This window comes from Myotis nattereri, assembly GCF_964212035.1.
Source record: "Myotis nattereri genome assembly, chromosome: 18".
Taxonomy (NCBI): Eukaryota; Metazoa; Chordata; class Mammalia; order Chiroptera; family Vespertilionidae; genus Myotis; species Myotis nattereri.
Window position 1 is genome coordinate 7,411,669 of NC_138093.1, and position 22,838 is coordinate 7,434,506.

The 22,838-nt window shown below is 58.6% G+C and overlaps 3 protein-coding genes across 5 annotated transcripts in view; 1 reads left to right on the forward strand and 2 right to left on the reverse strand.

Moving 5' to 3' along the window:
- RHOC (ras homolog family member C) overlaps positions 1-2,868 on the reverse strand; it is a 5,934-nt gene extending 3,066 nt beyond the window's left edge. Inside the window, exon 1 of one of the 2 annotated variants that reach the window (XM_081112140.1) lies at positions 2,796-2,868. The gene's annotated coding sequence lies outside the window, so the exon portion shown is untranslated. Of the gene's footprint in view, positions 1-1,076; positions 1,315-2,795 lie in introns of those variants that run through there. The other variant, XM_081112141.1, reaches the window with a different exon arrangement.
- Positions 2,869-5,481: 2,613 nt separating this feature from the next.
- Positions 5,482-10,688, reverse strand: PPM1J (protein phosphatase, Mg2+/Mn2+ dependent 1J). 2 transcript variants are annotated; one of them, XM_081112143.1, is made up of 10 exons: positions 10,337-10,688; positions 8,897-9,011; positions 8,100-8,387; positions 7,703-7,815; positions 7,365-7,449; positions 6,719-6,837; positions 6,453-6,516; positions 6,193-6,300; positions 5,927-6,078; positions 5,482-5,798 (listed from the first exon to the last, which is right to left on the reverse strand). In XM_081112143.1, the coding sequence occupies exons 1-10, from the start codon at positions 10,660-10,662 to the stop codon at positions 5,651-5,653; spliced, it is 1,518 nt and encodes a 505-aa protein (XP_080968269.1). In that variant the 5' UTR covers positions 10,663-10,688; the 3' UTR covers positions 5,482-5,650. The 2 variants fall into 2 exon arrangements, with proteins under 2 accessions (XP_080968269.1, XP_080968268.1); XM_081112142.1 differs by having other exon boundaries at positions 8,100-8,390.
- Positions 10,689-13,872: 3,184 nt separating this feature from the next.
- Positions 13,873-22,590, forward strand: TAFA3 (TAFA chemokine like family member 3). Its single transcript, XM_081113114.1, has 6 exons — positions 13,873-14,118; positions 15,298-15,355; positions 16,531-16,646; positions 17,280-17,429; positions 18,286-18,410; positions 19,944-22,590. The coding sequence occupies exons 3-6, from the start codon at positions 16,532-16,534 to the stop codon at positions 19,953-19,955; spliced, it is 402 nt and encodes a 133-aa protein (XP_080969240.1). The 5' UTR covers positions 13,873-14,118; positions 15,298-15,355; position 16,531; the 3' UTR covers positions 19,956-22,590.
- Positions 22,591-22,838: the final 248 nt, after the last annotated feature.

Consider the following 22,838-nt stretch of genomic DNA (forward strand, 5'->3'; position numbering starts at 1 on the left):
GTTCTTGCTAAAATCTAACTGCTTGGGCAACTGGGCTCAAAATTCCTTATCTCGGAGTCAGGGACAGGTCTCCCCCCATGGGTCAGAACACAGAAGTGGGAGGTGGAAAACCCAGCCACGTGGGAGCCAGACAACGTGAGTTCTGACCGGATCCACTCACCCACTGGGGTCCTGGACACCTAGAGGGGGTGCTCAGGGACATGGCCAAAGAGCCAGACTTCACTTGCTACCGGGACGCTGATACCATCTAGAACACACTGTCCCTGACCCAGCACAAGTCATGCCCACCCGGTCACAGATCGAGCAGTTCCTCTCCAAGGCCACGGGCGACCAGGTGGTAGGTGGGTAAGGGAAACTGGGGGGGCATTTTGACAAAAGTCACCTCCCTCGGTCCCCAGAAGCCTAGGAGGAAATGGAGAGCTTGCTATTTCGACAAATTAGGAAAGTGAGGCTCAAACACGCATTCAGCGGTCAGGACAGGGATGGCGCTCTAAGCAGGGCTGTGTGACTCCATCGAGTCTAGGTATCATCCCCGAGGTGGGAAGGAGCAGAGGGAGGGAAACCCAGACGGAGGGCAGTGGCAGCAGCCAGCAGGCTTCCCTGGCCCACCCCAGCCCGGTTCCCAAAGCCCGTCACACAAAGGCGGCTCAGTCCCCACGGTGCCCACAGCCCACACTCGGGCAGCCTGCCGTCCTCCCCCCTCCCTCCTGGGCCTGGCAGCCACACTGGGTCACTCAGCCTCAGGCAGGGGACAATGACCACACTGTAGGGAGCTGCGCATCCACCGCAGCAGAGCGGCTGAGAATAATCCACCAGGGAGTCACCTCCACCCACTCCGCGGAACAGCCCCTTCCTCCCCTCTGTCCAGCCAGTTCACCCAAGGCCCTGCCCACCCCTCCCTGTGACTCAGGGCGAGGAGTCAGCTTCCTGGGGTTTCCATGCTCCCCGCCCCTCTCCCCCCCCTCCCCACGCCCCAGCACACACCAGTGAGCATCTGCACAGTTCATCACACCTTCCCAGCTTCCCTGCCCCTGAGCTGAGCCTCACTTCCTGCCCCCCAGGGGAGAGGAGCTGACCTCCAGCCGGCTGAACTTCCCAGGCGGCAGGCCTAGAGGAAGAGAGAGTCCGGACTGTTGGGGCTGCTGCTGGGAGGAGCTCCCCCAAACGGAGACAAATGAGGGCCAGTCCCAGCAGCAAACAGGCAGGGAGTCGTCAAGAAAGAAGGAGATGGTAACCTGATCTCTGCCCAAAACCTAGCTTTTTCTCTTTGTCCCACATCCTGTCAAACTGGGCTGAACTCCTCCTTTTCTCCCCACACACCACCACCTCACAGCCCTGCCTTGGTCTGCCTCGTAGGAAGCGAATATTCCAGCCCAAAGTTATTCCAGCCCAAGGCTTATCTCGGACAGCGGGGTCCTGGCGGCCTCCCTCCCCTGCACACACAAGCTGGGATGAGGGAAGCAGATATGAGTCAGAGAGAATTTATAGTTGAATACACAGCCACACTCTCCCCGCCTGGAAGGGGGCTCTCCCTGACACCCCAAAAGCAGGCAAGAGGGCCTTCCCCATGCCAGCAGATCTCCTCCAAAAATGGAAACCATCCTTCGAAAAGGTGGCCAGCTCCCAGGTGACCAACTCCCCCGGCCCCCTGCCCCGAGCTCATCGGTCTGCTGTGTGGGAACAGGCTGGGGTAGCAGCCCGGACACGGAAGGAGGGCGATCACCAGTGGTCAGGCTTCGGCGTGCCAGTGCCCTCCCCCAGCAGGGCAGTTTGGGTGGCACGGGCGGTGGGGCCAGGGCATAAGTTAAGCGGCCTGGAGCCTTCCCCTCGAGGCTCCGGCTGGCCCAGGCCAGGACTCTAAGGACTAAGGCCAAGAGGGCAAGGACAACAGCTCCCCAAGAGAAGCAGCCCCCGAGAAACTGCCGCACAGACCCTGGGAGGGGCCACGAAACCGCCAGGAATGGAGCCTGGAACTCCTGCGGCCTCCCCTGAGACAAGGCAGACCCCCACCCGGTCCTCATTCTCTCCGTTTCCAGATGACCCGGCCCGCCGTTCCCCGCCGGCCACCCTGAGGTCCAGGGCAGGAATCCGATAGCTCCTCCTCAACTTTAAAACCAGAGCTCGGCCTCGGGTCTCCCAGCCCAGACCAAGTTGGGAAGCGGGAGGGGGGGGAGAGGGTTGGAAGAAAGGAGATCCTTACACACTCACACTCACACACACTCACACTCACACGCGCACACGCACAAAGGAGCTGGGTCCCTCCTGCTCCCCCAGCCTCCCGCCCGGCGGCTCCAGGAGCCGTCTAGGGCGGTGTCCGGACCCCGCAGAGCAGTGGCAGCCCCCGCAGGTCACACCCCGCCCCTCTTCCCGCCATGGCCCGGCCCCGCCGGGGGAAAATCCCACTTCCACCGGCCTCGGCCCGGACCCGCACCCCACCCCACCCAGGTCCTCCCCGGCCGCCGGGTCTGAGCTGGGCCTCCCTCGCGGAGACCCAAGTTGACCGCTCGCCCGGTGGGGCAGGTTCCGAGAAGCCGGGACGGGAAGGGAAAGGACTCGGGCTCGGACCCGAGGAGGGAGGGGCCCGGCGGGGCAGGTCCCGGGGCCCTGGCTGCACCCGGGGAGGGCCGAGCCGGCCGGACCCCCGCACACCCAGACGCCGCGTCCTCCGGGCGGGAAGGCGGCGGGCGCTCGGGCCCAGGCCCCCTCCCCAGCCGGCGCCCCGAGCTCCGGCCCAGCGGATGGGGGGACGGTGCTCTCCCCGGACGCCCGCACCCCCGGCCCCCGGCCCCCGGTACCTTCCGCTCGGCCGCCTTCAGCTGCGCGGCCGGTGCCGGAGGCAGAGACTGACCCGCTGGCCCCGCCCCGCCCTCCTCTGCGCCGCGCCGGGGAGGGGCGGGCCGGCCGGGGAGGAGCGGGTCCGGGCTCCGCCTGTCCCGGGCCGGGCCGGGGGCCACCGTGGCCCGGGGCGGAGGCGATGCCGGGGCCGGGAGCAGTGGGCGGCGGGCGGGGCGGCCCCTCTCCCGGGGGCCCTCGGCTCCGCTCCCCGCCCAGCCCCCAGGGGCGGCCCGGCGTCGGGGAAGTTGCGAGGCGCTCGGGGTGGGGTCGGGAGACGGCCGCTGCTGCCCTCCCGTGGCCGCCCAGCCTCCCGCGCCCGCACCACCTGGGACCCCGCGGAGGCGGGACTCGGGGGGCGGCCTCCTGGGGGAGGGCATGCGGAGAGGCCCCCCCCTCCGCTCCTAGGCGCTTGGCGGAGTCTGTACAGCCCAGGGTCCCCCCCACCCCCACCCCCACCCAGCCTTGAGAACTTTTCAGAATCTTTGTGACCCGGGCCACCGGTCCTCTTCACGAGTTCCGTCCTTCCCCCTCGCCTGGACTTTGCATGAGTCCAATTCCGACCTCCCCACCCACCAAAGGCGCTCCAGGAAACCCGGCTCCCCCGCTGGGAGTTCAGATCCCACCCGGAGAGTATGATCTCTGTGCCGCCAGGGACACAGGAAAGCTTTGGGTGTTTATTTGCTGCACAGTGTGTGTCCTGCCCTGTAAGGTGGCTGAGGAGGCGGATCAGGGTGAGGGCATTTCATTAGCTTGTGCCGGGTACACTCCATAGCTCCGCCCTCCTAACTGCGCACCATATAGATCTTCGGGTTAAGGATACACACGCCCTTTTGCCTGTAAGAAACCCAGGCTCCGAGAAGCCGAGCGGCTTGCCTCCCTTTTTGCTATTTCTGTGTGATTCAGCAAGAATTCAGACATTGGGTCTGCTCGGCTCCAAAGCAGGTGCTTTCTCCATGCTGGCCCCATGCTCCTCCAACCTGTCCCTTCCCACCGTGGGGGGCACAGTAGGTTTCACCAGGTACTGGCTGAGAGAATGAATGAATGTTAGAAGCCACAGAGACTTTTAAGATCTGAAGTGCACCCCACACTTAATAAAGAAGCCGAGGTCCGAGCACTTTGGTCCACAGGCCTTGAGTGTGGCCTTAGAGATATGTGCTCAGTTTAGATCAATCGCTGCCTTCAGAGAACTTACAGTCTAGCCCGGCCTGCACGGCTTAGTGGTTGAACGTCGACCTGTGAACGTCGACCTGTGAATCGATCATGGTTCGATTCCCGGTTAGGGCACATGCCTGGGTTGCAGGCTCGGTCCCTGATATAGGGCATGCAGGGGGTAGCCAATCAATAATGCTCTCTCATCATTGATGTTTCTAGCTCTCTCTCTCTCTCCTTCTCCCTTCCTCTCTGAAATCAATAAAAATATTTTTTTTTTTTAAAAAAAGAACTTACGGCCTAAGTTCAGAATACAGACAACTTAAAGATAGATAACAGTTATTGAACCCTTACTGCATGGGCCTGTCTCTGTAGACATGAACAGCCTTATGAGGTAGTACTGTTATCTCCATTTTACTGAGAAGCAACATGAGGCTCACTGAGGTTACTGAGCTAGTGTTGGTCTGGCGCCAGAACCGAAACAGCAGGGCCCTAGAACTCTGGCTCTTAGCTGCTGCTTCAGACCAACTCCTAATACGGACAGCAATCCAAGGAGGCAGTCACTGTAGTGGGGCATGCAGGGGCTGTGGGACACCCAGCCCTGAAGGACAGGTGAAGTGTTCAAGGTGATGTGTAGATTTTAAATGGTTGGAGCGACCACAGGCCCACAGTCACGGAAAGGAAACCCCAAGAGGGTGGTGGTGGGGAGAGGTGAGGCTCGAGGAGGAAACAGTGGCCAGATCATGAAGGTCCTTGTATGCCACCACACTCAAGAACTGAGTGTTCTTCTAAATGGCAGGAAGGAGCCACTGAGATGTTCTCTCAAGGGAATCGCCAACTCAGATTCACTCTGCAGAAAGGACACTCTGTCTGTTACGTCCCGGGGATCTTAGGGAAAACGGGAGTGGCCTGGAGGCAGAGATAGGAGACGCGTTAGGAAGCTAATGCAGTAAAGAACTAAGGTAGTGACATCAGGGGTAGAAACAAGTGGAGAAATATAAATGTTTTTAAAATAGATAACCAAAAATAGTGGTTAGCTTGATGAGGAAGAGACGGGAGCCATGGTGACCAATTCCAAGACCAACTTCCAACTGGAGCTGTTGAGATGACGAACCAGAAGGCACGTGTTTGTGGAGAAAGTGGTGAGTTCAGTCTGAGGCATGTTGAGTGGCAGTGCCTGAGGGATGCCTCGATGTTCCCTAGATGACGGAGACATGAGGGTCTAAAGCTCAGGAGAGGTCTGGGCTGGGAATACTGACTTGGATGACACCAGCAGATGGATGAGGCCACAGAAGGGATGAGAGTGCATGGAGTGGGAAGAGCAAAGGGCAGAAGACAGAAACTGGGAACACTACATTTTAGTGTCAGTAGGGGTAGAAGTAAGTGGGCAAAGAGGAAATATTTGTACCCCAGGACTGTTCTGGTATACTTTCTACCACCCCAAGGAACTTGCTGTTACCTTTCGATCTCTATTCAAAGAAATAAAGACACATATTTATCCATCTGGTTTATTTGCCAGTAACTGTAATTTCTAATGGACACCCCTTCTTCAGTTAAATTGCCACTAAAGAAGGTCAGGGGGAGGGACAAGTTCAGAATTCGGGTTGGGAGAGGATTAAGCACGGAGAGGCTGGGATGGTGGTGGGAGGGTCAGGGGCTGAAGCCCTCAGGAGTAACTGCCTGGCCCTCCCAGGGGGATGATGAAGACAGAGATGTCATCCCCGGAACCCAGCTTGTTGTTGGGGAGACGCCAGCCACGGTCCCGGGGGGTGCCCCGGGCCCCTAGGACCAGAGCTTGGGCCAGAGCTGTGTACCTGCCAGGAGCACACGTGCACAGTCATGTACCAACATGTCCATGGGAAGACAGATACACAGGCCCTCATTGCTTCCCTTGGCCCCTTCCTTCCCCACTGTCACCCCTCACTGCCCAGGCAGCCCCTACCTGCTGGGGTCATTGGGCTCATAGGTCGACAGCACCCTGTCCACAGTGGCAGCTACCTCACAGTCAGTGGTGACATCCCACAGACCATCCGTCCCCAGCACGAGCACATCGTCAGGGCAGTGCTCATACTGTGTCAGGTCATACACTCGTACCTGGTGGGGAAAGAGGGTGGGGAGGGAGCCTGGGGGTAAAGGGAACTGGGGCGAAAGCCAGCCGGAGCCCCAGAAGAGGAAAGGTGAGGTGAAGGAGGCGCCCCTACGACTCACCTCTGGGAAGCAGGAAAGGAAGGGCTTGATGGGCAGGCTGGAACTGCAGACCTTGAGGTTGTGGTCGCCTAAGCCCCGGGTCACCCCAATCGTGGCCATCACTCGAGCCTGAGTAAAAGGAGGCAGGGGTGCTGCCAAAACCATCTCCCAGACTCTGAAACGGGGCCCCTCCCACCCCTGCCCTCAGGGAGAACCTCCACCGCCCTAGACAATTCGTGGTGGGTTCTCCAGCCCTCTCCCACCTCTACCGTGGAGTTTACCTTTTTGCCCTCCCCACAGACCAGAGGAAACCTGAGATCCTCCAGCTCGATCTTTTTGTAGGCCCTGGGGAGGGGGGAGTAGAGGAGGCATCACCCAGGCATCAAAGCCCCTCTCCCCTAGGAGCCACGCTCCTCACACAAACCCCTAAGACGGGCCACATCCCCCCAGCTCCCAGCCTGGCCCAGCCTCCAGCTTCCACCATGCTGTTGGCCAGGGACTGATTGCGTTGCCATGGGAACTGGCCCAGCTCTGAGGGAAGTGTTACCAGCCGGTCATGTTCTGGTCCCGGTACAGCATCCTCTGGCCCAGCTCCTTGGACTGAACTCTGCGGGGGAACTCGAGGTGGGTGAATTCACCACCCAGCAGCTCTGGCTTCAGGAAGCCCTGGGGTCGGGAGTGGCCAGACAGAGCAGAGGGCCAGAGGTTTTAGGCTTCCTGCAAGGCCTGGTGTCTACATGATCTTAACTACGGCAGACCCTTAAGTGGAGTTTACTAGAGCCACACACTGTCGGATATGAACAGGTATTAACTCATTTGCTGCTCACTGCAACCCTTAAGGCATTAACTACTGATACAAGTCAAGGGGATTGTCCAAAGTCACTCAATTAGCAAAGCACCGGACCCAGGACTCAATCCCAGCTCCAAGGCCAGGACTTAAAGCTCTAAACCACATTGCCTCTCGGGGCCCTCCCCACCCCTGCCTCACTTCCTTCCTCAGCTGGGGCCACTGTGGGAGCACGGATCAGCCCACGCTCCTTCCTGCTAGTCCTCCGCCAGCCACCAGCTCGGCTCTGCACTCCTCTGTAAGGGGCTGTCTGTGTGGTGGGGGAGGGGGAGTCCTCAGGATGGAGGGTACAAACAGGCCCAAGACTCAACAAAGAATGGCAGTCAGGAGATCAGTTCACACGTACCAGCAGCTGAAGACGTTGGCGCTCCGTTTCCGGGGTGAATTCCCGAGACATCGGAATGATTTCACCGTTCCGGACAATGATGGCTCTGCCCAGAGAAAGGAAAGGTTGGGGCTCGGCTCTCTTCGGCCCCCTTGTGGAGAATTCCAGAAAGACCAGGCCTTCCCTATAGTGACCCTTAGGATTTAGCATTCACACCCTTATCTTTCTTCCCCACAGTGGCTCTTTCAGGCCCTTCCTTCTGTCTGTGATCCCTCCTGATCTCCTCCAGTCTTTGATTTTTAACACCCGCCACCTCACTCTCTTCCGTTCCCCCACCCCAAAGAGTGTGGCCCCCATACCTGCTGTCACCTGCATTGGCCACGTACACCTTGCCCAGCAAGTAGACCACAACCAGAGCACAGCAGCCCCCCTCCACTTGGTGGCCATGCCGCTCCTGGGCCAACTGCTCATCCTGTCATGTGAGGAAGAGTCAAAGGGGGAGGATGAAGAAGAGCTTCCAGGCATGCAGCCACCCCCTCCATCCAAAGGAAACCAGCCCAGCCAAGCTGCCCTGGAGGAGAGGAGGGAAGACATGGGTGTAATGCCCCCTCCTCCTTCCCCTCTGACCCAAGGATCAGGCTTGCAAAGGTACTGTAGGTTCTCAGAGTCACCCCCCTCAGGCCACCTGACTCCCACACAGAATTGACCAGAGTATCTATCTGCCTAGCAGACCCTTGGCCCTGGCCACCCACTCACCATGAGCTGGAAGGCATTCTCAATGGCCCCCACTACCAGGCTCTCGTGGGTCACTTCCTTCTGTGAAGGCCAGCAGGACGGAGGACCCACCAAGTGAGAGGGATCCGAGGAACCCGGGGTCCCCGGGGTGGATGAGAGGCAGAGGGGAGGTGGCGAGGGGTCCTGGAGTATCTCCACGAGGTCCTTTAGCTGCTCCCGAATGTGGCGATGCAGGAGCCTGGAGGCCATTTCAGCAGCTCCGCCCCCTGCATGCCCATCAAACAGACCCCAGTAGTAGAAGCAGAGTCCCTGCTGGAGGAAAAGTAGAGATGAGTGATGGGTGGGTGTGTTTTATGCAGGGAGACGAGCAAGCCCCTGCTCTGGGCATCCACGCACACATTAGAGAGGAGGTCGGAGCTTGGTAATAAAGGCAAATTAGATTTACTCACCCATTGACCAAGGCCCTAGATTGTATCAGAAAGTCAAGCATCAAAAAAGCCAAACTCAGAGGATGCTCACGTATTTATGGATGTGTTAATTAATTACCAATGCAAAAATAAGCATTGGTGATTAATTAAACCACCCATAAGTGCACGTGCATTTACATTTTAAGTGGAAAACTACATTCATACTGACGTGGTAGAATCTATGCCAGATAAAGACTCTGGGCCAGAAGACAGAAAGCTAAGGAGGTAAGAGGTAGGTCTTGGCATGTTTCCGATTTAAAAGCAGATGCCGAGAATCTCTGGGCAGAGGTGTCACCCTGTCTCCCTCCAGAGGCTAGGAAGTGGGGGGGGGGGGGAGGGTTGGGGGCTTACCTGGCTTGGGCTAGGCTCTCTAGGTGCCCCTGACACACTCCTCCGACCTTCCACATACACCACCTCACAGCAAGCCTGGTCCTCATTGTGCCGGCTCTTGCCAGCGTTGATGACCCTGCCAGGCCAGAGTGACCACATCAGGTTGGACACCAGACTGGGTCCTGGAATAACCCCCACCTTAGACATACACACTCTCTCTCTGGCCTGCTGGCCAAGCTGAGAAAGGTCAAGGCCACCTGGGATCCAGGCCAGAGTGAGGAGGAGAAGGGAGGCAGGGCGAGGCACAGGGAATTCTGTCTGGGTGTCGGGCCCCACCACCTCGCAGAAAGGCCAGCAGCAGCACCTGTCTGCCTCAGGTCCCCATCCCTGGCTAAGTGGGCATGCCTAAGGGTGCTGGGGGTGGGGGGCGTCTGTTGGGAGCATGAGGTTTTACTTTCTCGCCTATCAAGACCCTACCTCCCACCTGAAACCCAATCAATTCTGCTAGTGCCTGGTCCACAGCAGCCCACCCTCATGGGCACACCCTCCCGTATCCTAAAACCACCAGTGAAAGTTTCGGCTGCTCTGGCGAGGAGGAAGTGCTCCAGCCCAGATCCGGAAAGAGGAATTGAAATAGGGCCGGGGTGGAAGCCCACCTGGCCTTCGCCGGAGTCCCCTAACCATCAACTCTTCCAAAATAGGAAGCTAAGGAGCTGGCGGGGCGGCCACGGGCCCACCTGCCACTCCCTGGGCGAGATCAGCACCCTCATCGCCCTCAGTGCTCCAGCACAGGCATGAAATGGACACATGCCCCGGGAGCCAGCGGGCCGCTCCCACCCGCTCCCACCGGGGGCCACCTCCTCGCCAGGCCAGCGCGATCCACCCGCGGAGGGGCGTTCAAAGGGGACTCTCCGCTTCCCCCGGCGGCCCCCCGCGCCTGCCCCAGGGGAAGCCACGGCCGCCAGGTGTCGCGGGCTATTTCTGGGTGTGGAGGGGGAGGGGAACGAGAAGCGGGACAGGGAACTGGGGCGCGGGGGTCGGGGAGTCCGGGAGCGGGTCTTCGCAGCCGCCATCTCCTCTATTAAAGAGGCTTCCGCGACTTGAAACCTGTCCTCCCTTAGTCATTAAAGTCCGGGCGGGACTGAGAACGGGCCAATTCATCCTTCGTGGGGTCCTCCACCTCCGGGCTCCAGCAGGGAACCAGGTGCCGGAGGCGGCGCGGTGAGGGTAGCCAACCACCCGGGAGGTCTCGGGGAAGGCTGCACCGGCTGGAGAAACGGCTGGGAGAGGTGCGGCCCGCAGCCCGGGGGACAGCGAGGGGTCTGGGGAAAGAGGGCTGCTGGCACCGAGCGTGGCGTGGCGGGGTGGGGAGGGGCGCACCCCCAGCTCCCGGGATGCCGAGGTGAGGAGGGGGTGGGGTGGGACTCCCATCCTAATTAGGGTGCCCCCAGGGACGCTCACTCGGCGTAGCCCGTGCTCCAGGGCAGGCGACGGCCGGTGTCCGGGGGACTTTGCACAGCCCGGCCGGCGTGGTCGTCGGCGCGACGCAGCCCCCCCGGGCTCAGCTGCAGAAAGGTCGGTCGGGAGAAGCTCGCTCGAGCCTCCGCTGTCTTTGGGTGCGCCGCGCTCCCGCTCCCCGCCTTCGCCGGGGGGCTCCTGGGCGCTTCTGCAGGGGCGGCGGGCAGCAGCGAGGTCGCTTCGGGCTGGTCCGGAGACTTGGGGCCCGGGGGCGGGGCGCCCCCCGAGCTCACCAGGTGCGCCACGGCGGAGCGCACCCGGCTTAGCATGCTGCCGCCCGGCCCCGCCCTCGGCCGTGGCCCCGCCCCATGGGGCTCGCGGGGGCGGCGCTCGTTCCCGGAACCGCCTCACCCGCTCCCCGCGCTGCCCTCCCGGTTCCGCCTGCGCCCCGCCTCCGTGGCTTTGGGGAAGGACCCGGCCGCAGTGGCGAGGAGGGGACTGGGAGAGGCAGCCCGGTCTCAGCCGCGCTCTGGAGCCGACCCCGGCCGGAACCTCCCCATTGTGACGGGAGCGGGGTGTCTCCGGCGCGGGCCGGCCTGCCCGGAGGGTGGCGGGCGGGGCTGGTGAACTCGGAGCGCAGCCAGCCGCTCCGGGGACCACGGGGTGTAAAGCACTTGGTGAGACAGCGCCTCTGATCGGGGCTGCGGGCGTGAGGGCGAGCGAGCGGGTGCGGGGTGTGCTGCGGGGGTGGTGAGCACGCAGGCTGGAGCCGACCGTCCTGCACCGAGGAGCTGCAAGTTCCCGGGCTCCGCGAGGACCACCTGGATCTGGGCGCGTGGTGGCCACTCCTACTCCGCTGCCTTTTTCAGGGACCCCTGGCCGCGGCAGTAATGATGGCAACAATAATTACCATATTGAGGACTCACTACTTAGCAGTCCTCTAAAAGTACTTTCCATATACTAGGCCATTGATACCACACACCAACCCTTCAAAATGGGTTTTATTTTTTAATTTTACTGATGACGCTCCTGTCATTTTTACATGACTTGCCCCAAGAGGTCACACAGCCAATGAAAGATTCACACTCGTGTCAGCCCCGGGACGCCCAAACAATTCTGTCTTAAGAACCAAGCTGGTTTGCGGGGATCAGCAAGGAAGGATCAAGAGGGAGGTGAGCCCTAACCGGTTTAGCTCAGTGGATGGAGCATCAGCCTGCGGACTCAAGGGTCCCAGGTTCGATTCCAGTCAAGGGCATGTACCTGGGTTGCGGGCATATCCCCAGTGGGGAGTATGCAGGAGGCAGCTGATCGATGTTTCTCTCTCATCGATGTTTCTGGCTCTCTATCCCTCTCCCTTCCTCTCTGTAAAAAAAAAAAAAAAAAAAAAAATCAATAAAATATATTAAAAAAAAAAAAAGAGGGAGGTGAATGGTTATCGGGAAGAGGGGAGGTGTTCCTCCTCTTAAGGCAGTGGCTGAGAGCGGTCTGGGGATGTTGAACAAGTTCTGTACCTGCCATCAGGGGGAGACAGAGGCCAGGCTAAGCTTCCTGCCTGGGAAGGGGGACAGTGGTGTCCGGCAGTTGACCACTAGGCCTCCAGGGACACATACCACCCCGCCCAGGTCCAAATGGAGGCAAGGCCCTTGTGGTCCTACTGCAAGTCAGGGGTAGCCCTCAGGGGCCACTAGCACCCAGGTCACAGTTGGGACTCCACCTCCAGGCTTTGTGGGCAGTGTGCTTCCTGACCACAATCCTCTCTGTTCAGGGGCTAAACTGTGCCCCCCGGAAGAGTAGCTTTCAAATAAAAATCTCATCATGGTCATTCAGGTTTTTAGACTTTCTGTAATCATGCCTGCACTCAGGCCAGAGAAAGAGCCAAAGAAAAAGAAGTCACAAGAAGAAGAAGAAGAAGAAGAAGAAGAAGAAGAAAAATCAGTCTTTAGGCACAGAGAGTGGCGCAGGCAGCGATGTGGATAAAGAACATGCTACCGCTATTGGGCATTTCCTTCCTGTTTGAGGAAAAAGTGGAACCAACGCTCAGATCAACGGCATAAGCAGCAAGCCAAAGGCTGAAGAAAAAAAATATAACAGCCTGGCTATTTTTATTATTCAGTGTTTCTGGGGCAGTTTGCTTACCACTTCTCTGTGTCACCCAGCTCCCCAATCCCTGTGCTTTGCAGCACCCAGCAGGGTGTGGCTGCAAGTGGGCCACAGAGCCAGGGCCCAGGGAGCCCTAGTTCCAGCACCAGATGGTCAGCAGGGATGTCAACAGCTCTCCTGGGCTCCTGAACAGCCTGCTGACCATAGCCAAGTCCTCAGCTCTCTACTCCCTGAATCTCTCACTTCCTGTTCTTGGCATTGTCAGCCTCCTCCTCCTCAGACTGCCCCAGAACCTGGTGAGAAGGCCATCACCTCTACTCCTCCCTGAGGCAGCAGAGAGTGAGAAGGAAAAGGAGAGAGAGTGTGTGTATGTGTGTGTGTGGGTGGGGGGGGCGGGCGGGGGGTGAAGAAGCAGACTCGTGAGATATTCTCTTCAGCTAAGAAATGAGACTCAGTGTCAGGCCTCAGCTAGGGCGGGGGCTGGGCATCCTTAAGGCCCCTTTACCCAGGCTACATGCCGTGGCTCAGAGCTCAGAATTGAGCTTTTCCCCCTTGCCTCTCCCCTCTCCATTTCCCTAACCCCAAAGCTCTCCTAACCTAAGAGGGTTGTCCCTTCTCCTAAGAGACAAAAATCACAGACTACCAGCTTCTCCCATTTGTCTACCTCCAAAATCTTACCCTGCAGAGATTAGAACATTGCAATGATGTCACAATTTTTATGATGAAGAAACTGGGTCTCAAGAGTTTGGTTCCCGAATTGGCGTTCACATCCCTCATTCTGTGCAATGGTGAGAATGTTCTCTACCTTTTGTGCCCAATACAGGAGTCCCTAGCTACAAGTGGCTATTGAGCTCTCGAAATGTGGTGACTGCCCATGAGAATCTCAATTTTAAAATTTTATTTGATTTCTATTTAAATAGAGTTTTATTGACTTCAGAGAGGAAGGGAGAGAGAGAAACATCAATGATGAGAATCATAGATTGGCTGCCTCCTGCACACCCCCTACTGGAGATTGAGCCTGCAACCTGGGCAGGTGCTCTGACCCGGAATCCAACCGGTTCATACGTGGAGGTTCAATCACTGAGCCACACCAGCTGGGCTGATTTCTACTTACATTTTAAAACTACATAACAGTTAGTGGCTACAGTATTAGACAATGCAGTCACAGAATCTTCAAGGTTCTAAAGCCCCGAGGCTCTGTGCAATCACACTCAGCTCCCCCACCCCGGGAAGCCGCAATCCCTGGGAATTGGAGGAACCGCTCTGAGTGACCCCAGCCTGCAGAGGGGTGCTCACCCTGATCCAACCACTGAAATCGGAGATCCTCCCGTCCCTCGTCCTGCCAGGGCCGCCAGGGGCCGCTGCGCCCGCCGCCCGCCGGACCCGGCGCTGTGCGCGGCGATCCGCGCTGCCCCGGAGGAGGCGGCGGCCCCCGGCGCGGAGGACGCGGCGCGGCGACTGCACGTCCCGGGCCTGCGGGCCGGAGCCTCGGAGGGACCCTGGCTGAGCTCCCCCGAGCTGGCCGGGCGGGCCGAGCTCCCCCAGTGAGCAGAGAGGGGCCGACATGGCGGTGCTGCCAGCTGGGTCGGAGCCCGGCCGCCTTGGGGACGCAGCCACTTGGTGAGGGTCACAGGGCTCCGGACCAGGCAGCACCCGAGCCGGCCGCTGGCACCGCCGTGGGACAGGTAGGCAGGTCCCAGGGACGGGGCTCGGGATTTGGCGGACTGAGTGGGCGCGGGGACCGGGAGGAGGGGGCCGTAGGGGAAGGTTAAAGGTCTGGGGTTCCCATCGTCACCCCCTGCTGGCACGCTGGCTGCTAACTCTGCCTCGCCATAGCCTGGCTGGGGGGCGGGGGCGGGGGGCGGGTTGGGAAACTGAGGCAGGAGTGTGGAAGCCCGAGAGCAAATCCCAGAAGCGGCTTTCTCCAGCTCTCTCTGAAGGAGAGAACAGAATGCTGGGACACCCCGCCTAAATGCCCCCCACCCCCGCCACGTCTTTTGGGTCTTGGGGTTCATGGGAAAGAGAGGACAGTTGGGTTGGCGAGTGTGGCAGCTCAGAGAGAAATGGGATTCGGAAGAGGAAGCTGCATTTGTAATGATGGAAGGAAAGGTTCTTGATGGGGCCGGGAGAGGAGGTGCCCCTCAGAGGAGAGGTCCCCCTAGAAGGTGGGGCGCCCTCTGCCCACAGAGCACCCGTTCCCCAGGGTCTCAGCACCACCGCGCCCTCTGCCCCCTGGGTCTTCTCTGGGCTCTCACTCCGGGGACCCAGGACACAGAGGTGTGCGTTCTTCCCGGCCGCATCCTCCTGCCTGCCTCCGTCCACCTCCCTTTGGAGGCTGGGGGAGGCGAGGTCTTAGGAAGAAACGGAGAAGCTGTTGGGGCTGGAGCCTCTGAGGCTCAGAGAGCTGGAGGACCCCGTCTCGCCCCCTGGAGTGGGAATGGGGGTGAGGGTGTCAGAGCTGAGCCATCTCAGGTGAGTCCAGGAAGCAGGTGTGAGGGGGTAGGAGGTGGAAGCAAAGGGGATTCGGGACCTTGGGGTCTGTCCCACGTGCCCCTTTGAGCAGCATCCTGTCGGATTCTGCTCCCTCCCAAGGCCAGACAGGTGACAGCATTGGTTCTTAGACGCCTCCTACCATCAGCCCGGCTTTCCCCCTGGACAGAGAAACTCCCTCAGCTACTCTTCTGAGGCTCAGCACCCTACACGTTCCCACAGCCTGCAAGGGCCCCTGCAGATTCCCAGGGCACAGGGGAGACTGGCATCTTGGGCTCTGCTTCAGTGCTCAGCCCACCCCCTTTCACCCTCAGAAGGGCCAGTGGCTCCCTCGGTCCCTTGCAGCCCCTGAAGCGTCTTTCCTACTCGTCCAGGTAGAGTGAGCCTGAGGCCAGTGGATGAACAGACAGAAGCTGAAAGCGCCCAATAAAGGTGAGTTAGGAGGTCATTGAAGATGGGGGGATGGGGTGTAGGGAGACCCAGCACCCTACCAAGGGAGCAGCCAGGTCCTGGCGTTGGGTTTGGCCTCTGGTGTTCCTGGCTCTGTGCCTCTGCTTCCCTGGGATTCTCTCCATCTCTAGCCCATCTTCTGGGGTGGATTTGGGAGGCCCGAACCATTGAGGATGGAGGAGGAGAAGGAAAGGGGAGGGGAGCAGAAGCAAGGGGGTGCAGTGGGAATGGGGCAGGCTTCTGGGCTCCCCGGCTGTGCCACCCACATGCTGCCTGGCCTTGGGCAGGTCATTTGACTTCTATTAACCTCCGTTTCATTTCTTCCTTTTTAAATTTAAATTTGTTTAAATTGAATTGCTAGGTTCAAAACCCAACATGTAACAGGGACAGGGACAAAAATAAGTCTCTCTCTACCTTTCTATCTCCCAGCCAACCAGTTCCCCTTCTTGGTGACAACCAACGTTATCAGGTTGTTTTGAACGTTTTCAGAGCTAGCTTATGCCTATTTGAACCACACATATACTCCCTCCCTTTTACACATTTTGTACACACCGTCCTGCACTTTGCTCCCCCGCCCCCGCTTAATGGTGGATTATCGTTAGAGATCTTTGCCTGCCTGGCACATAAAGTGTTTACCCATTCTTTCTCACAGCTGCCTGGACGGGACTGCATTTGTACAATGCTCCCCGAACCATTTAGCCAGTCCTTGATTGATGACTGTTTAGTGTGTATCTGGGCTTCCTGAGTATCAGTTTGCTCATCTGTAAAATAGGTACAAGTCATTCGACTTTGTAGGACAGCTGTGGAGGATTCAAGACCCTGTTTGGGACGTGCCTGGGTCAAGTGCTCCAAAACTGGGAGTCAGCATTATTGTTCCTCCCATGTCACAGCCCTCCCTGGGACCCTGTCTGGTTCACCCTTCAAGGCTCCTCCTAACTGTCACCCCCACAAAGTGTTCCAGCAGGACAGTCTCCCTTGCTGCTCCCTTTTCCTCTAGGAAAGCACTCCCTACTTTCTACAGTGAGTTTGTGCCAGGCTGGGCGATGCCTGGGGACGAGGTGTGCACCCTACCCACCTCCTAGTGCACATGTGAGAGGCGCTGGGGCTGGGGTTGCTTGTGCCTGGAGTTGGAGCAAGGTGTGCCCTTCTCTCTGCAGGATGCGTGAGGGGGCCGCGCGGAACTGGAGCACGGGCGGCTGGCTGCTTGCACTCTGCCTGGTCTGGCTGTGGACCCTCCTGGCCTCGGCTTCCTTGCAGCCTCCAACTCCCACAGGTTTGGGGGAGGTGGTGGGACTGGGGAGAGGTTTCCCAGGATGCTGGAGAGCTGGACACCACCCCACCCCGTTCTACAGCAAGCAGATCTTCTCTGAGGCTGAGTAAAGCCCACAGATTCTAGGGGTTATGGCTCCTCCTCTGTTCTTCACCCAAGAAACCGCCCCCCCCCCCCCTTCTGCTGTCCTGCCCGGAAAACGTAGGCAGCGCCATTCTCGCCATTCTCACCTTCCCCTTCAGGCCAGAAGGTGTTCTGCAGGGAGAGAGGCCCCCCGGTGGGGGCTTAAGTCTCGCCTCCTGGCCTCATTCTGTGGTTTTCCTTCTGGGATGGTAAAGCCTGTGTAAGCGGATGATCCTTCCCACGCATTGTAAGCCCCGGGCCCTTGCCCTCCTGCAGGAAGCCGGGAGGTGTGGGTTGGCGTGGGACTTCATCTTCTGCCCAAGGCCATGAGTGGGATAAGTGTGGCCTCACTAGGGAAGCAGGAAGGACAGGAGCATGGAGGCAGCAGGGAGGTTTCCTCCATTTCCCCCTCCCCTGAGCTGGGAGGAGGGGTGGAGGAGTGCCCAGGTGTGGGTGGGGAGAGCAGGGTCACAGGCCTGAGCTGGCCCCCTGATCCTCTGCCGGTCCCTCCAGTCCCCGGGAAGCAGGGCACCTGCGAGGTGACGGCCTCTCACCGCTGCTGCAACCGGAACCGCATCGAGGAGCGCTCCCAGACCGTCAAGTGCTCCTGCTCCTCCGGCCAGGTGGCTGGCACCACGCGGGCAAAGCCCTCCTGCGTGGACGGTGAGTGGGAGGCCGGACTGGCGGGAGGGCCTGATGGGAGAGATAAGAAGGTCTGTCTTTGCGGCCTCGCCATCTGCTGGGGATACAATTTCCTACTCATCTCAGGGTTTCCATGTCAGCTCTCAGATGATGGGGCAACCTCCGGGGGCGGGCAGACGTGACCATGCCATTTCATAGATGAGAAACCCCCCTCCGGCTGGCACCCACTGCCTGGCACCCACTGCCTGGCACACACAGACGCGCCCCCTCACACGGATCCTCTCACCTCCTGTTAGACTCGTCGCCTCACGCTCACTCCTGCATTCCTGGCCTCCTTCCAGGCCTCCTCCACATGGACCTCTGTCCCCTCTCACATGGGCACGTGGGAGTCCCCCGTCTGCACAGCCCTTCACTCCTGGCCTATTCCCTTCCCCAGGCCCCACCCATACTCAGTTTCTCACGCTCGAGTGGCAACACTATAAACATGCCCACCTGCTTGTGCACAGGCGCCTGCTCTCTGGACCCCTCTGAATGGCTCGCACACTTGCTCACATACACCAAGGAGCGTGTTGGGACTGAGCCTCTCTGCTAATGGCCTGGTGGCTCAGCCTGAGGGTTTTTCTTCGACACCAGCCCCCTGCCTTCTCCCCACACTGTCTTTGGTGAGATGCTGGGGTCAGTGGGTTGAGGTTGACACGGTTGTGTGCCCGGGCCTTTCTGGGCAGCCCGAGTAGGGGAAAGACAGGAAGCTGCAGGGCTCAAGCCAGAGGTGTGTGCAGGTGGGCACGTCATCCCACACAGACCCCCACCCCCCGCCCTCACCGCACGCTGTACTTCCAGAGAGCTTAGCGCTGCCCCCATTGCTCTGCTCCCACAGCCTCCATCGTCCTGCAGAGGTGGTGGTGCCAGATGGAGCCCTGCCTGCCGGGGGAGGAGTGCAAGGTGCTGCCGGACCTGTCGGGGTGGAGCTGCAGCCGGGGACACAAGGTCAAAACCACCAAGGTACCCACCCATGGATGCTTCACCCCCTCCCGCTCCCCTTCCACCTGGGATGGAAAAGGGGGCGCAGGAGCCCTGGGAGATGTCGGTGTCCTAAGGAGGGACCTGCAAACCATGTGGGCACAGCCCCAGACAGTCCCCCAGGTAGGTCTGTCTTGACTCTGGGGTCTGGAGCCAGGGCCCCTGTCCTTCTGAGCAAACTTCCTGATGTGTCATCTGCCTTGGTTGCCTCCTCTGCCTGGAGCGAGTTTGCCACCTGGAAAACGGCAGGTCCGCAGGAACAAAGCAGAGAGTTGAGGCAATTATCTAGATAATTCAGAGGGGACGTTGCTGTAGCCACTCTGCCCGGCCACCCCTGCCGCAGACCCCGCCGCACACTCCCAGGATTCTCAGCTCCCCGTGGCTCACACCTGCCTTCCTCTAGCCCAGCAGTTCTCAACCTGTGGGTCACGACCCCTTTGGTGGTTGAACGACCCTTTCACAGGGGTCGCCTAAGACCATCCTGCATATCAGATATTTACATGACGATTCATAACAGTAGCAACATAACAGTTATGAAGTAGCAACGAAAATAATTTTATGGTTGGGGTCACAACATGAGGAACTGTATTTAAAGGGCCAGAAGGTTGAGAACCACTGCTAGCCAAATTGCCTTGCCGGGCTGTGACCCGGGAGAATTCATGGTTCACAGAGCAAGCGGTAATGAAGATGTTATCAGACTCGTGAGCAAGTCCATGTGGGTCACGGTTAACCAGTCCGTAGCTCTGTCATCGCCATTTGTACAAATGATGGTACCATGGGGCAAGCCAGAACTCTGCTTCTGCCTTCCCTGGTCACTCCCACACACAGCAAACAAACAAACAAACACACACACACAGGAGGGAAGGCTACCTTCAGGGTTCCGAATGAGCAACATTTTCAGAGCACAGAACAGGGGGAGCTACAGCCCCCGTATAAAGAAGAGCTTCCTATCTGCAGGCAGGCAAGGAGACAGCCATTCTGAGAATATTCAAGACCAGAAGAGAGGGAGGCCTCCCCACAGAGCTGGTAACATTGTCACTTTATCTTTTTTAAAATCCTCACCCAAGGATATGTTTTTTTAATTGATTTTAGAGAGAGAAGAAGGAAGAGAGAGAGAAAAAAAACATCGATGTGAGAAAGAAGCCTCGATCGGTTGCCTCCCATCCACATCTTCCCTGGGGATGGAACCCACCAGCTGGGTCTGTGCCCTGACTGGGAATTGACCTCTCAACCTTTTTTGGTGTGTGGGACAATGCTCCAACCAACGAAGCCACCAGGCCCAGCCTGTCACTTCCTAAGGTTGTGTTTGTAGGGCTGCGGATCTCTGTGCCTGCAATTTCGGTAACTAATCGGAAGCACCCTGTGTGGTGAGAGGAGCCTGACTTACGTTTGCACGGGCCACCCTGCCACGCTTTCCCAGGCTGGGAAGGGGCGGCAGCAATGACCCGCATGACCTGCATGATCCTGGGAGTGTCCGTTCCCTTCTCTAACCTTTTCCCCTCACTTGCTCTCTAGGTGACACGGTAGTTCTTGGGGTCATGGCCTCGGCAGAACAGCTTGACTGAGCCGTGGACAGAAGCACGGTATCCAGTTATCAGCCGGCAAGTCTGGAGGTTCGCTTACCTGGACACACGCCCCAGGTCAAAGGCAGCATCCCCTTTCCCAGGGGCGTTTCAGTTGAGCTGCTCAGCGGATATGGACAGACCTCCAGCCACAGACCTAGTGTTGCGCTGGGCTCTCCTGGGGGACACAGCAGAAGGTCACCTGCCCTCAAGGAGTGTCCAGTCAAGTCGGAGAATTGACGAAAGACGCTTTAGATCATAAGCATGTGGTACCAGACTGTGGCTTCTGGGCCATAGGCTGTGGGCATGTTGGGGGTGTGGGGCTGAGACTCCCACAGCTCTGCAGCCACTCCCTGGTCACCGGGCACAAAGACAAGAGGTCACATTGACCACCCACCGCTTCTCTCCCTCACATGGGTCCAAATTCCCAGTGAACTGCTAACGTGTTGAAGGAAGACATGTGTCCCTCTGCAGACTGGCTGCACAGCCTTTGCCTGGGACTGGCTTGACTTGCGGAAGAGACGCAGAGATGAAGCCAAACGTTCCAGCGGAGCTTCTGCAGACATGGGGCCCGGTTTGGGCTGTTCGTTGTTGGGCTAGGGATGGACCGGGCCTTCAAATCACTGCCACCCAAACACCTCGAGTTTTTGCTTGTTTGAGCAGGTGAGGAAACAGTCCCAGAGAGGTGAAGTGACTTGCCCAAGGTCTCACAGCTTGGGCCTCCAACTCTGACTACTGACCTTTTCACTTGGCCTGGATGTGGGATTGCCACCGCCTTCCATGTTGCTTTTTTTTTTTTTTTTTTCAGAGAGTAAGGGAGAGAGAGAAACATCCATGATGGGAGAGAATCATTGATCAGCTGCCTCCTGCACATCTACTGGGGATTGAGCCCACAGCCAGGCATGTGTCCTTTACGGGAATCGAACCCGGGACCATTCAGCCCTCAGGTCGACGCTCTATCCACTGAGCCAAGCCGGCTAGGGCCCATGTTGCTTTCATCTCTGGAAGAGGAACCTTCAAACACCTGGCTGGACAGCAGCAACATTTCTCTCGGGAGATTCTACAGCAGGAATTTTTTTTACCGAGGTCACTGCTCTCCTCCCTGAAATGATCCGGATTGCCGACACACCTGGATGTGGGGCCACCGGATCTCCACTCTGCCCTCGGGCCCCATGACAGCCCGGAGTCACCGAGCCCAGTTACAGCTGCGACACTGAGCTGGCAGCCCTGCTGCCCACTCTGACCCATCTCTTCCAGAATCCTTAGGCTGTACCTCTCGGGCGCTAAGAGAGGGTCTGGGTGGGGTCCAGGCTGGTCAGCCCTTCAAAGGTCCTGCTGGGCTGGGTGGAACCTCTGCCCAGGGTCCCCGGGTAGACACACAGGCTTCAGGGACTGAGAGCCCGGCGCCTTGGGTAGCTCATAGTAAGAGAATTCCAGCCTCCGTGACTGCTGGGCTCAGCTGGGATGGCTGGGATGCAGAGTGTGGGGGGCCTGGAGAGGAGGGGTGTCAGTACCAGTGGAGAGGGGTGGACAGTGCTGAATTCTGACCCTCAGGCGATGGGTTGGGCTTGCGCCTCAGTCCCTGCCTGCCTCTCTCCCTCCCTCCCTCCCTCCCTCCCACCCTGTGCAGTAGGACTAAGACTGTTCATCCCACTCCAGGGTTTATGTTGTTTTTACTTTGTTTTGTTTGGGGTAATGGGCTGAACAATGACACCAGCTTCTCACTAGACTGTAAATACCAGAATTCTGACGACTGAAGCGACTGAAGCTCTCTGCACACAGTCGTCGCGGGGCGAGGTGGTCAAGGGGTAGGTCAAAGGTCATCACCTTCAAGGCTGGGGAGTGGATCGGGGTTAGCAAACGTTCTGGAAAGGCCCAGGTGATAACTATTTTAGGCTTCACAGGCCACAAAAATTCTCCTCGGTATATTTTCCTTTGCTGTTTCTCTAGTTTATTTGTTTTGTTTTTTAAAAAAGAACTTTTTAAAATGTAAAAACTATTCTTAGCTTGAGTGCTGTGCAGAACCAGGCCCCAAGCTGCTTTTGGAAGGTTGCCAGCCCCAGTGGACCTGTGCAGGCGGCCAGCTCTCATCTCCGCAGCCTAGGTCTTCTGCCCAGCCTCCTGGCCTGCCTCCCGTGCAGCCGCAACCTGAGCAGGAGGTCTGGGTCGGGTTTTGTTTTCCTTCTAATGCTCCCTGAGAGGTCGGGGAGTGAATTATTTAGGCTACAAATGAGACAGCTTTAGCAGAGTCAGACAGGAAGAGCCTGCCCTCCCGGAGGCCAGGCTATGAGCTTCTCCACGCCCCACCCCTGAGACTGTGCCTGGGCGGGAGGGAGCGGGCTCCGGCCTTGTGCCCATCTGCTGTGCCCACAAGCTGCTGGGCTTTGAGCTAACGGGAAGCCCCATCCCAGTCCTTCTGCATCTCCCCCCGCCCCCCCCCTCGCCCCAGGCCTCCTGCAAATGACACAGGCTTCATTAATGTGGGGTAGGGACTGGTTGGGCTGGGGGGGTGAACTTCACTGGTGACATTTACCAAAGTCATGAACTCAGTGAACATTGTAATTTGCTGATTAAAATTTTAATGCTTGTCTTAAGGTCAGAAAACACCAGAGAATGTCAAACACTGGATGCAGAGAAGTTGACAGAAATAGGAGAGTTGGGGAGTGGCAAGCCAGGGCTGCTGTAGCTGAGGGGGGTGGTCAGGCTGCCTGGGGATGGGACACGTGCTCCTGAGGGAGCTGAGTGGGGACACCCCCAGCCTGTTCCAGGTGTGGGGAGGTAGGAAGAGCTTGGACTTCAGAGGGAGGCTGGCCTGGGCTAGCATCTCGCAGTGTGACCTGGGGCACAA